Source organism: Argiope bruennichi, chromosome 8 (assembly GCF_947563725.1).
Source record: "Argiope bruennichi chromosome 8, qqArgBrue1.1, whole genome shotgun sequence".
Classification (NCBI taxonomy): Eukaryota; Metazoa; Arthropoda; class Arachnida; order Araneae; family Araneidae; genus Argiope; species Argiope bruennichi.
In genome coordinates this window covers 112,368,283-112,383,133 of record NC_079158.1, presented here as the reverse complement: position 1 = coordinate 112,383,133, position 14,851 = coordinate 112,368,283, and the positions used below count along the sequence as shown (strand labels likewise).

At 30.6% G+C, this 14,851-nt stretch overlaps 1 protein-coding gene and 1 long non-coding RNA gene across 3 annotated transcripts in view; one reads left to right on the top strand and one right to left on the bottom strand.

Moving 5' to 3' along the window:
- LOC129981226 (dual specificity protein phosphatase CDC14AB-like) overlaps positions 1-14,851 on the bottom strand; it is a 34,266-nt gene that overhangs the window by 9,311 nt on the left and 10,104 nt on the right. For both annotated transcript variants that reach the window (XM_056091981.1, XM_056091982.1), the window contains exons 8-12: positions 14,180-14,267; positions 12,807-13,037; positions 11,169-11,307; positions 9,085-9,295; positions 7,109-7,260 (exon numbers count right to left, since the gene is read on the bottom strand). In XM_056091981.1, the coding sequence (XP_055947956.1) occupies positions 7,109-7,260; positions 9,085-9,295; positions 11,169-11,307; positions 12,807-13,037; positions 14,180-14,267 (821 nt within the window). The remainder of the gene's footprint in view (positions 1-7,108; positions 7,261-9,084; positions 9,296-11,168; positions 11,308-12,806; positions 13,038-14,179; positions 14,268-14,851) is intronic.
- LOC129981227 (uncharacterized) lies at positions 1,402-11,425 on the top strand. Its single transcript, XR_008785295.1, has 2 exons — positions 1,402-1,768; positions 11,177-11,425. It is a non-coding gene; the product is annotated as an uncharacterized LOC129981227 (long non-coding RNA).

Below are 14,851 nucleotides of genomic sequence, written 5' to 3'. Positions count from 1 at the left end.
GCATTATTAACAATCCAACATTATTATGAGAAAAAAATAATTAAATATAATTTAATAAATGGGTGGAGATATATTGATGACCTACTTTTGATTAACTTTGACAATACTAATATTGCTACAAATTGCTATCCAAAAGATTTAATTCTAACAGAAACAAATAAAAATCAACTTGAGGCTACCTTTCTGGACTTAAAAATCGAAATTGCTAATGATAAAACAATACTTGGTATATATGATAAAAGGGATGAATTCAACTTTAAAATAACAAAACTATGTAACTACCATTCCAATCTAAACTCTAAAATTTTCAAAAATCTAATTTTCTCACAAGTTAACAGGATTAAAAGGGTTTGCAATAATAAAAATTCCTATATTGAAGCATCAAACAACCTCATTCAAAATTTAATTAAAAATGAATTTCCTAGAAATTACTGTAATGTAATTTTTTTAATTAAACAAGGTATGGTTTGGAATTAATCCTTTGGCTTAAATAAAAATAGATCTTTCCTTGCATATTAGATCACTCAATAGATGGCGCTGGGAGCCTACAATTTTTTACCTAATTTACCGTTAGTGTTTTTAAAAAGCGGGAATCACAATCGATAGCTTAAAATTTCCTTGACTGCTGATGCTAAGTTCTTGCCTTTTCAGTTTTCCTTTAGTGCTATTTTATAATATTTTTGTTTATATTGTTATTTTTGTTATGGTAGTTTTACTTTGTAGTGGTTATTTTCTTCTAATTTGTTGTTTTGTATTTTCCTTTCTGTTAAAATGGTATATTTCTTGGGCCTAATTTCAGGGGTTTTCGGGCCACGAGGAATCATTATTAGACCTTTGTCTGGATTTCCTTCACAGAAAAAAATCCCTTTCTTTGAATCCCTGCCTGAGGGTGACCCTTGAAAAAGTTTTCAGGCCGGATTCTTTTTTATTTGGTTTATCTGATTTTCCTATTAACTTGATTTTAATACTTTTGTATCAATTCATCTGTGTTTTAGAAGTAGCTGCAGTTGCGCTCTCTAAATACTATGAAGTTTCTTTCCTTTTTTGGTTTTAGTTTGAATAGGTAATAATTTTTAGTTGCGATTTCGAAACTGTTTTTGTTTTGTTTTCAAACTTTTTCTTACTTTAGATTGGTTATATATAATCTTTGAACAAAAAATAATTTGGGGTTGTAGGAAGAGAGTTCAGTTAAGATTTGAAGAAATTTCCCAGAAGTTATGTCATGAGAACCACTGCAATAGGTAATCTTCCAATAAGGAATCTGCCCAATAATTATAAAATATACTAGTTTGAGAACTTCAGACATAACTTAGAATGGCAGGCAGGGAAAAAAATGATTTCAAAAGATGTTTAATCAGAAATGACTTGCAGCGGCCAAACAGGCGATAAATGACTGTTTGTTTCGCCAACTGGCGATAAGCATCAATCATACCTTTGGATATGAACTTTGCTCTCCAACGGATACGAGTGATTCACTTCCTGCCTTCGCCGGCTTGCTCCGAACTACTGCCTGGTGCTGGTCGATGGAATTACGGCCAATGTATCATATTCTATATTTGTTAATTTAATTTGTGATTAAAATTTATTTTTGTTATTTAAATGGCTGGCAGTTTTTATTAAGTAAAAATGTTTTAATACTTTAATTTAAAGTAAATTTGGCAATGCGTGTTAACTACGCACCAAACTGGTGACCCGGTACTTTCTCAATTACTTTTCGTTATGGATTATTTTGGATTATGGTGCCGAGAAGTAATGCATCAAGGATCAGGTATGTGTTCGAATATTATTTTCATTTCTCTGTGATTGGTCAATATTTTATTTCCCCATTATTTTGGCGAAGAAATCGTATTATTTATATTCAGTATTATTTTTCGTGTTATTTTTTGTATTCGAAGTATTAATTTCTTATTACTTTCGTTTTGGCTACCATGTTTACTATTATGATTTTTAACTCCCAAATTTTTTTTAAAACACGTGTATTTAAATAATCATAAATTTTTTTGATATTTGTAAATATTGTAAAAATTATTAGTTTTCCACAACGAGAAACCAAAAATGATTAATTCTGAAAACGAAACTGTCAATGCTGACGCTCCGATAGAGTCGCAGGTGTCCCATCTTTCGGTGAAAATACCACCGCTGTGGAGGAACAACATAAAATTATGGTTCATCCAAGTAGAAAGCAATTTCGCTCTAGCTAAAATAAGTAACGATCTTACAAAATACAATCATTTGATTGCAACTATTGATCCGGAAACTTTATCTGCGGTAGCTGATATTTTACTCACACCCCCTGACACCAACAAATATGATGCATTCAAGACTCGACTTATAGCCGAATTTTCTGCTTCGGAAAATGAACAGATCCGTCGACTGCTTTTGGAACTACATTTAGGAGCCGATAAACCATCGCAGTTACTTCGAAAGATGCGCGAACTCGGTGGTGGCACAGGCATAAAAGACGATTTTCTGAAAACTTTATGGCTGCAAAGACTACCGTCAGAAATGCAGGCAATTTTATCAATAAGTTCTGAACCCCTGGATAATTTGGCCAACATGGCTGACAAAATTGCCGAGGTCCGTATTTCCTCAACAGATAGTAGCGTCTTTGCCGTAAGCCGAAGCGCGGAAAGTAATGCCATGCGGAAAGCTCCCACTCTGGATGAGTTTACTGCACTCCGAAGCGAAATCGCCGCTTTAAGTAAACAGGTGCAACGGCTTTCCCGCGACAGAAGCAGAGGCCCTTTCCATCGGAAAAACAGACACCGTAGTTTTTCGCGTGGGCGTTCCGGTGATCGTGGGAGAAAATTCTGTTATTATCATGCGCGTTTCGGAGAAAAGGCACTGAAGTGCGTACTCAACTAACGCGGATACGGAAAACTCGCAATAGCGGCTGTCGATCAACCTACATCGACGGCAGCCGCGCAATCGTATCGTTTGCATGTTTTTGATAAGAGATCACATTTCAAATTTTTGATCGATTCTGGCTCTGATGTTTCATGCATACCACTCAACAAAAACCAAAAAAATTTAAAACCTGATTCTCTGCAACTTTTTGCAGCTAATAACTTCAAAATTTATACTTATGGATCTAAATTATTAAATGTGGACTTAGGTCTCAGGCGAAATTTTCCATGGAAATTCTGAATTGCTAATGTGCCTGTTCCAATAATAGGGGCGGATTTTTTACAAACCTTTAACCTATTAATAGATCTCAAAGGGCGCAAACTTATTGATAATGTAACTAAATTTACCCAACCCGGAATAATTTCACAATCAACAAATTATGCATCTGTAAAACTTATTTCTGGTAAATCAATATACCATAAAATTTTGGAAGAATTCCCAGAATTAACATTTGGGTTAAAACCTGTTAAACATAATACAGTGCATTTTATTGAAACAACAAGCCCGCCTTTCCATAGTAAACCTAGAAGGCTAAATCCAGAAATGTATGACGCCATCAAAAAAGAGTTTCAATTCATGATGGATCAAGGCATATGCCGACCATCAAAACCACCTTGGTCATCTCCCCTTCATGTCGTTATCAAAAGCTCAGGCAGCATTCGCCCTGTGGGTGACTATAGGAGATTGAATGCCTGTACGGTACCGGACCGTTATCCTATACCCCATATCCAGGATTTTTCCAATGTACTCCACGGAAAAAATATTTTTTCAAAACTTGATATAGTCCGTGCTTATTTTCACATACCAGTCCATCCGGATCATATACAAAAAACCGCAGTTTGTACACCATTTGGACTGTTTGAATTCCCATTCTTAAATTTTGGACTATGTGGGGCAGCGCAAACTTTTCAGCGATTCATGAATGAAATCCTGGGAGATATTAAATTTTGCTATGTTTATTTGGATGATATTTTAATATTTAGTTCCAGTCAAGAAGAGCATAAAGCTCATTTACGAATCGTACTAGAGAGATTAAATACATATGGACTAACCATAAATGCTTCAAAATGCATATTTGGCGTCTCAGAAATTCCTTTCTTAGGTCATTTAATTACTAGTTCGGGAACTAAAACCTTTACCCCATAAAGTTGAACCGATTCTCAAATATCCACAACCAAAAACAGTTAAAGATCTTCAAAGATTTTTAAGTTTTTTTAAATTTCTTCCGTAGATTTTTACCAAATATAGCAAAACATCAGGTACATTTAACTTCGTATTTAAAAGGAGCTAAAAAGAATGATAAAACAAAATTGGACTGGTCAGATAAAGCGGAAGAAGAATTCCAAAATTGTAAACAATTAATTGCAAATGCTGTTTTATTGGCACATCCAAAACCAGATGCCACATTAATTTTACAAGTCGACGCTTCAGACTTTGCAATCGGTGGGTCATTGTCTCAATTAGTTGATGAAGAATTGCAACCACTTGCATTCTTTTCTCGGAAACTCTCCCCAGCTGAAAGAAACTATAGCGCTTATGACAGAGAGTTATTAGCAGCTTATGCTGCCATCAAACACTTTAGGCATGTGCTTGAAGCTAGAAATTTCTCTTTGTTTACGGATCATAAGCCGTTAACTTACGCTTTCCAACAACACTTGGACAAATGCTCTCCGAGACAGGCTAGGCAATTAGATTTTATATCTCAGTTTACCACCGATATTCACCACATAAAAGGCTCTGAGAATATATTAGCAGATGCACTTTCGAGGATAAACGCAATAAACATGCCAACTCCCATAGATTATAACAAAATTGCACAAGCACAACAAATTGATACTGAATTAAAAAATTTAATCGATAATTCTGCAACATTACAATTTAAAAGAATTGCTTTTCCAAATTGCGAAACTCCCATTTATTGTGATGTATCAACAGGTACAGCTCGACCTTATATTCCTGAATCATTTCGTCAACAAATTTTTGCATCATTACATAATTTATCTCATCCTAGCATTCGCAGCAGTTCAAAATTAATTCGATCGCGTTTTATTTGGCCTTCCATTCGAAAAGATTGTAACAATTGGGCTAAACATTGCATCCCGTGTCAAAAATCGAAGGTAATTCGCGATACTAAAACCCCAGTAGGAAAATTTGTAGACCAATCACAGAGGTTCGAACATGTGCACCTGGACCTTGTAGGCCCTCTACCTCCTTCTCAAGGAAACTATTATTGTTTAACAATGATAGATAGGTTCACGAGATGGCCAGAAGCCGTACCAATTCCAGACATGACAGCACAAAATTTTTTTAAGCACTGGATAGTCAGATTTGGTTGTCCTGCAAGAATTACTACTGACCAAGGCAGACAGTTTGAGAGTGATTTGTTCCGGGCTCTCTCTCAGATACTAGGAATTAAAAGGATCAGATCTTCTCCTTATCATCCTCAGGCCAATGGCCTGATCGAAGAGTTCCACCGCCCATTAAAGGCAGCTTTGAAAGCCTACAACACAGATCAGTGGTCTGCAGCACTGCCCACCTTGTTACTAGGATTCCGGTCCGTCTTCAAAGAGGATCTGCAAGCAACGACAGCTGAGCTGGTATATGGCAAGTCTCTGCGACTACCAGGAGAGTTTTTCGATCCAACACCTGGAGACGCATCACCCAAGCAGCTCGTGGAGGACTTGAAACACCATTTTGAAACGATGAGACCAGTTCCAACTTCCTGTCATGGACAAAGAACTATCTTTGTACATCCTCACCTCAACGAGTGTTCACATGTATTTGTGAGACATGACGGTGTACGCAAACCCCTACAAGCACCATATGATGGACCGTACAAAGTTCTAGTCAGGCGACAGAAAACTTTCGATCTCGAGATCAAGGGAACTTCCCATACCATCTCTATAGACCGTCTGAAACCTGCTTTTATTATTCCTCCTGAGTGCTCCAGTGTACCACCAGCCAAGCAAGAAGCAAATTCTACTACTGAGTGTACCAAGACACTTCCAGCTAAGGCATCCATCGTCGTTCCAGCAAGACAAACAACTCGCACAGGGCGACAAGTTCGACCCCCACGTCGTTATGTCCATTTCCAATGAGACTGCGGAGGGAGTGTGCAGCGGCCAAACAGGCGATAAATGACTGTTTGTTTCGCCAACTGGCGATAAGCGTCAATCATACCTTTGGATATGAACTTTGCTCTCCAACGGATACGAGTGATTCACTTCCTGCCTTCGCCGGCTTGCTCCGAACTACTGCCTCGTGCTGGTCGATGGAATTACGGCCAATGTATCATATTCTATATTTGTTAATTTAATTTGTAATTAAAATTTATTTTTGTTATTTAAATGGCTGGCAGTTTTTATTAAGTAAAAATGTTTTAATACTTTAATTTAAAGTAAATTTGGCAATGCGTGTTAACCACGCACCAAAGACTTTCCTTCTGCATCCAATATAAAAATATTGGGATAATTTTCTTACTAAAAAATTATTGCAAAATCTTGATTAAAATCATGCAATAGGATATATCATTTTTTATTTATTGGAAATATAGATTAATATCTGGAATATCTAAATTCGTCTGATGGAGAATGAAAGAAGAAAATGACCCGCAGTAAATAGCCAAAAGAATTCAAGTATATTTAAATACTTTTCAAATGCTCAAAGCTTCATATGGATTTCCACATTTCTAATGATTTTAAGATATTTAATTACTTATAATTAAAATATAAGAAGTTTACAAACAATGTTGTATAGAAAAAAAGCACTACACACACACACACACATTCTGTATGATGGCAGAATCTAGAATGGCTTTTCAAACATTCGTGAGGCACAGCTTCAGGGAATTTAAACATTTTACCATAAACCTGAAGAAATCCAACAAACACATTAAAGATAATGCTTTCAAAAGTGTATTTTTAGACAATGATTACATTTTTTTTAGATAAATAAAAAATTATATTCACATTTACATAATTGCCAACAAAAAAATGTTCATACTACATCAATAAGCACTTTTTCTTAACATCAACATTAAAAATTCCAAAAGGACAATTTGATGAGACGAGCGTAATATCTTTTATCCTTGAATGAAAAATTCAGCCTTGCATTAATAAAAGAATTTTTGGTGAAAAAATACAAATAATAATAATAATAATAAAGATATTCAACATTCAAAATTTGCAAAAAACTTTCTTACCTCATGCCACCAGTTGTATGCGATCGAGGCTGTCGTCTCATAGCTTTGATTCTGTTCAATTTATCCCCTTGAGTAACTGTATCTTCAGATTCCACATTGTTGTTATTATTGCTATCATTGTTGTTTCCACCAAGACCTCCATTTTGTAAAGCCTAAATTCCAAAAAGTTCATTACATGGTGTATGTATATTATATATATATGTTACATTTCTTTTTTTTTAATTACACATTTTTAAAATTATGATCCCCGAAACTTTGAATTCATTAAAATTCTGTTTTGTATTAAAAATTTAAATTTAACTGATAAGGTTTTTTTTTTTTTTTTTTTTTAACTTGTACAATTCTCCACATTAATAGGAGATGAATAATATACTATTCCAACTTATCACTTCTTGGAGCTCACATAATTTTATAACCTTTTAATACAAATTTTAAAAGAAATTAAATATAGCATATACTTTTAAAAGTTTTAGAAAAAAATTACAAATCATTTGTTGATTTATTAAAAAAACTTATTGATAATAATTACACTTTAAAATTAAAAACAGTTTTACAATCATAGATGTGTAAGGAAATGGGGAGGGGAGTTCAGTCATTAAGATCATTAAATTGGATTAGGATTTAGCTAAAACCTATATAACTTAGTTTAATAATTCTCCTATTAGTCGTCAGATAAGCTTCACACACTAAAAATTAACCTATTCTTTTATATATATAACAAAGTGTTATTTTATCATTGTTTTTTTGAAACAGACAGTGAAAAACGAGAGAAATTTTCCCCAAGCTACAACTCTTATATTACTTTAATCTAAATTATATTATTTTACTCTTTAGATTTGTGATCTTGCATAATAATTAGAAATGTTTTCAAATCCAAAGTCGAATTCTACAATTTGTTTTTAACCTACAACAAAACTGGCAACTTTTTTTTTGTGCAAGATTGAATCGTACAAATTGTTTGTAACTGGTTAATAAACCTGCATTAACAAAGAGTTTAATAAATATAAAATTTCACAAAAAACAGTAAATGATCCATGAACATATGACATCCAAACCTCAAAGTTAGAAAGGGACTAAAAATTAAACTTAAATATATATTTTTTCTTATTTTAGTTTATCCAGAGAATAAAATAAAATTAAAGCAGCATATTTATATACAGTAAAACTAAATATACCAATATTATATCAAACCAAAATGATAATCTTATATTCATATTCTGGTTCGTGAGTGATTAATCAAAAAAATCCAGAGTTATCCAAGATAATTCTTTATTGCTTAAAATATACTTTTAAACAAAACATTATTAAGTATGAAATTTCATTAATATCTGCAGTTCTAATTTTTATGCAAAGGGGAACATTAGTTGCATCAAGAAATTTTTAAAATCTCATAACCTTCTGAAACATTGAACTTTACCAATGACTTTCAAAAAATCATTTACTTATTACTGAATGTTCATTTCCTTCATAAATTAATAATTTTTAAAGAATCATGCAATATTGAATTAAATACTGTAAATGATGACTGAGAGGGAAATAAATAAAATAACTAAAAATTTCTGTATTTTCATTTAAGAGAAAACTCTAAATATAAAATTATGTTTCTTATGAACAGAAATCATTTTTAACTAATAAAAATAAATTATTTAATTAAATTGTCACTAAACCTTCCCTAAAATCTTTGTTTCATAAATTTGTGAGCAAAATTTGAAAAAATATCCATTTAGTATTTCGAATTTTCATAGTACACAAACAATTTATAAATTTTCATTTTTATTAATATACAGGACTGTAATAATTGATAAAAAAATATTATGCTTTTATTAATAAAATACAAATATTTAAATAAATAGTTATATTTTGAAAAATGTTATTTAATTAATAGAAAATTATGTAAATATAAAATTTTTACTAAAACATTTTAAACAAATATACCCCCTACCAAAAAAAAAAAAAAATTAATGATGGAATCATACTTTTTCTTTTCTGCTCCTGGATGATATATCAATGATTCCTTTTTTATCATCAAGGCGAATTTGGTCCACTTTTGACACTATTTGTGAAACATCAGTATCTTTTTTCCTCGCAGATCTTGTCAGTATTCTTGTGGGTGTGAAGTTATTGTTTTTACAATTGGCTTTTTCAGCTCTGAATATATTTCCCTGATAACAAAGCAAGCCCTGCTTTCTAAAAAATAAATACAAACAAGTTAATTTAATAGTTTTTAAAATTATATATTTTTTTTGTTTGTATATATATATATATATATATATATATATATATATATATATATATATATATATATATATAATAGATATTATGGAAAGTGGTTTTTTTTTCTCTTTTTTTTTCCCCAACATTACTAGGTACATTACCACTTCTATGAAATCAAGAAGTGGTAATGTACCTAGAAAACCTAGTGGTAATGTTTTCAAGAAGTGGTACCAACATTACCACTTCTATGAAATCAAAATTCAATAAAATTGATCTATTAACTAAGCTCTAAAAATACTTAAACTATGCATTCTCAACAAGAATACACAAAATTTTAAAATTAGTACTTTAGGTAGTGCACAAACATTGAATTATAAAATTCCATCCTTAAAAAAAATGAAACAATTCAAATAAAAACATAAGTTATTTAAAAGTTAATTCATCAAAATACAATTGCAAAATATTTTTCAGTAAAAATTTAATAATAGATATAAAAGCAAAATAATAATATTTGCCGTTCATAATGACAAGTATATCCAAGTTTAAACTTATGAATTAAATATCAATTTGATCCATATGAACAATATATTCAATAGATGCCTGTATGCTCTCAATGCAAAACTAAAAATAGCAAAAAGATGAGCATATCAAGCTACTAGTCATATGAACTATGATGCAAGTTAATTTTCATTGAAATATTAATAATCTAAAAGATTATGGAATTTTGTAAATAAATACTGATGCCATTTTGTATTACTTGATAGTAGCTCTAATACTGCAACAATTTAATAGTTTAAATTTAAATAGCATTATAGTTTTTATACAGGCTGCAGAAATACAAAGGAATTGAAATTAATGGGTAGCAAAAGTTTAGGCAAATATTTCTATAACATCAAACAGAGATGAACATCTAAATATAAAATTTTTTAGAGGAGTCCAGAGCAAAGATTGAAGATCAATGATAATAGGATGGGGGGGGGGGGGGTCATTAATGGACTTTAAAAAAATGCATTAACAATTTAAGGGCTTATTACTTGCCTTTACTACTTAAGTGCTTGTCTACAATTCTTAATACATTACAGAAGTCTCAGAATAAGAAATAAATTTTGACATTTGTTATGATGGAGATAATTAACTATCATTTTTATCTCCTTATACAAAAAGAAAATAACCATTAAAAAATTTATCCTAGAGATTTTGATAAATCTTGTTACACCCATCCTTCATTAAAAAAAAAATTGCTTGTATGGGAACATGATAATTTAAAGGGCTAGATGGATGAAATGTGTATATGATTTGAAAAGAAAAATTGCAGATATTTTTAAAATCAAGCTGCCTATAGAATCAATTTTATATATTTTGTAAGGTTTATGAAAAGTCTGCCTGTTCATATGCATATGGAAATAATGCCTCAAAAATGAAGAGATAAATAACTGAAACAATAATTAACTTTACATCAGAATAATACATCAGTAAGTTGGTCATCAATCAGTCAGTCCATATATCTATATGCATATGAATACAGTAACTAAAATATATTCAGTTCTTTTTTCCCCCATTTTATTATGCTTGTTTACAATTCCTAATACTAACAAATTAAAAGAATTTTTTTAAAAAAATTGGTTTGGCTGGAAAATATTCAGTATTCTCCATTTTATTATGCAGCACAAAAAAACTTTATATTAGGTAAATAAAAAAATAAAGCAGAGAAAACATTTGTCTATTTTACAAAAATTTAAAAAAAAAAATCTGTTATTTTAAATATTTTTATACAGTTAATAAATTTTATCAATATCTTAAAATTATTTTTCACAATGCATAAATAAACAAAACTTAAAATTCTTACTCTTCCAGCCAATGCTGCTGATGTCCAATTATGGAACCTGGTCGACATATCCGTATCCAAGCAATAGCTTCAGCTGCAGTGAAGTGATGATGTTTCATTATATAGCATGCAATCAAAGTGCCAGTTCTACCAAGCCCAGCTACAATACACATAAAGAAAGAAATTTATTAAGCTAGAGAATTCCATTTTATCAATTCAAAAATCTACCTCTTGTAATAATAAAGATGAATGAGTGACTTTTAGCACTCTACAAATTATTTCATATCTAGAGTTACCCAACTTAGCACATATAAACTTAAAAAATGTGCAACCCAGAATTATTATATATATTTAAATTTTAGATAAGTAAAAATTAAATTTTGATGTTTTTTTTACCACAATTTCTTCCTAAAATATTGCAAGAGAAAACTGATTTGATTTTTAATTATTTTGAAATTTAAGAGAGTGCCTTTTCAATGATGCCAACTTAATTGTTGCATTATTTTAAATAAGAGATTTTATTATAAAGCTTACATTTAAATATTTTCATTGTTCCGTCAAATATTTAATTGCAGGATTTTTTTCCATTATTGGATGTCAAGGAAGAAGGATTCTATTCAATACCTATGCAGTTTATATGAAGAATAGTAATGTGAAGTTACAGTACTGAAATTTCACTTTATATTATTAGAATAATTTAGAATATGGATTGTCCAGACAGTACTATGATGTCATGGAACTTCAGTCTGTTAGGATGGTCATTATGTTGATTAAACAAAATAGTTGCAATACTATAAAAAAAATGCTTTGATATGTGCCATAATTTTATGCTTTTTAAAAACATTTTTTTCAGAGAAATCATGAACATTAAAGTATATATAAAAGATTTAGTTTAAAGTGAGTATAATTGAATATTTCTGGTAAAGCAGCTGATTATCAAAGGTGGTACTTATAAAATAATAGAAACTTAAAATTTGTTACTTTATAACTGGGAAAAAAAAAACTCTTTAAAAAATCAACTAGCAGAACTTACCCCCCCCCCCCTTTATTTTTCAAATTATTTTTATCAAAAGTTTACATTATTTTTCTTTACTTGCCATCCTTCTAACACAAAGGAATAAACATATGAAATTAGTGCTTATATTTTATTCAAATAATAAAGAATACAAATACTAATCAAAATTTTAGCATCAAACTAAATATGGGGGAAAAAAAAGTTGTATGATAAATTAAGCATTGGATTGAAAGTCATGAAAATTTTGAGAAATTATAACACATATAAAATGAAAATAATATTAACAACTTACTTAATTTAAGAACATTGTTAAATTACAGAGGAATAAACAAAGAATGTGCAAGAATAAATAAAATTATTTCATTTCATATTTTTATGAAGCCTGGAACAACAGAGATTAATTCTGAAAATTTAAAAAAACACTACTGTTTTTCAATAATTTTCAATATATAAATATTATTGAAAACAACAATGACAGCAATGCATACTTCATTGTTATATACCCTTAAATGCAGAAGGAAAAAAATCTTGATATATTCTCCTTTTCTGAGAGTAATTTTATAGATAATATCTATTTTTAAAATTAAAGTGTTCATTTAGTAAAAAATTAGGAAATAAATCAAACAAGACACAGAATATATTACCTTTACAGTGAACAGCAATAGCACCTTTTGCATTTTCAGCTATTTCTAGAAATTCCTGCATTATTTTATCACTTGGAGTGCTGCCATCGACAAAAAACAAATCCTTGTGGGTAAAGCCATGGCTGGAAAAACGGCTCGCATCGTATACCTTCTTATTCAATCTTACAACTGTAGTAACATTATGTTTCCGAAAATATGAAATATAGGATTCTGGTGAATGAAGTGGATAACCTGCAATTATATAAGAAAGGAAATTATGAAGTTATAATAAAAATTTCACAGATTATAAATAATCAAACACCACTTTTATTTCTTGCTTTATGAAACAAATCATATATGTGGCTTATCCTCCAATTGTCTGACGAGGTCAGACAAGGTCCATTAGACAATTGATCTGGAGAAAGTTGAGGACAAGAAGGAGGGGGAGGAGGGAGTATATGTTCTCTCTGGAAAGTCCCAAATAGTCCACGATGTGCTCGACAGAGGCTTGCCGAGCTTGGCATTTAGAGCAGACTGCAAAGGTCTTTCAGCCCTCTAGAAATGAGAGACTTTTAGTAATCTGGATATTGTCGTTCGAGAGGCTCTGCTACAATTGAGAGCAAATGAAAAGCCTGGTATTTTGCTCATATACCAGTGATGTCTAGGTGGGATCTTCCACTCCCTTAAAAGTTCAGCATTAACTAAGGATGCAGCGTGGAGATAACCCTAGATGTCACTACGATGACTGGATCAACAGGCTCCTGCTTGCTACTCGTGGCAGAAGCCAATTCCTCAACATGACAAAATTAAAACTGATTATATCCCCGAAATTCACTCAGAACCAAACAAATCATATATTAAATAATATATTTTTTTTGAAAGAATCACAAGAATTCCAATTGTTGGGAGGAGTCCCATCTTAGAATAACAATTAGTGTCATCGATAAACAAATATCAGAAGAAATTGGTGATTAATTTAAGCAATATGAAGGGTAGAAACAAAAGGCTATATCCTTGCCAGTTATCACAATTTCTTTTTTTTTTTTTTTAATTGAATGTTAAATGTACTACAAATTTTTATAGCATTTACTTACAAACCAATTACTGATTTTTAGCAGACAATATCCATATTCCTTAAAACATCTAAAGCTTATATTCTTGAATGGTTACTTTCTTTCCCCCCTTTCTTTCCTCCCTCCCTATTTCAAATTCAAAAAATTTCACGGATCATGACATCATAAAAACTTGTTATATGACTGAAGTATCAATCAACAAACTGGAAATAAATACATTTTGAACATAGCAAACATAGAACTTCATAAAATTTAAAATTTGAATAAATATCACAAATAATGACTCTGAATTATGTACAATCTTTAAACAACAGCATTTACCATTTTCATTTTTGCTTTTAGCATGTGGTCCACAGAAGGCCAGAAATTTATTTGGAACAACCCAGTTCAGATCTCCATTTTCAACTTTCTGCACGGAAAAGGAATAAAAATAAAATTATACAAGTAAATAAAGCATATTAAATAGTATTATAATAATTCTTCACTTTCACAATGTATTTTATATAACTAACATATGTCATATGAAACATTTGATTTGAATAGCATACACTTCCATATTTTTACAAATCCTCAAACTAACTATTCTGTAGACATAATTCAACAAATTATAGTCATTTAAAAAAATAATTTGCTGCTTACAACAAAATTTCCAATTCATTTTTACAGTATTTTTTAAACTATGCATTAATACAGAGTAATCTCTCTCTCTCTATTATATATATATATATATATATTGCTAAACATTAAATAAACCAATTACATTGCCATATTCTGTTGCATGATTACTTTTATACATAAATTTTCCAAGAAGTAATAAATGCTTAAAAGAGAAGAGTTTCGATTCTAAAAGTGAATATGCAAACAACATTTGACAAGTCAAGGTTATAGATTGCTTTTGAATATTGGCTTGCATTTATTTTTGATTTATTTATATCTATTAGCTTTATAATAACTACTTTTTAAATTTGCAATGTATATAATTCTCTTTTTTTT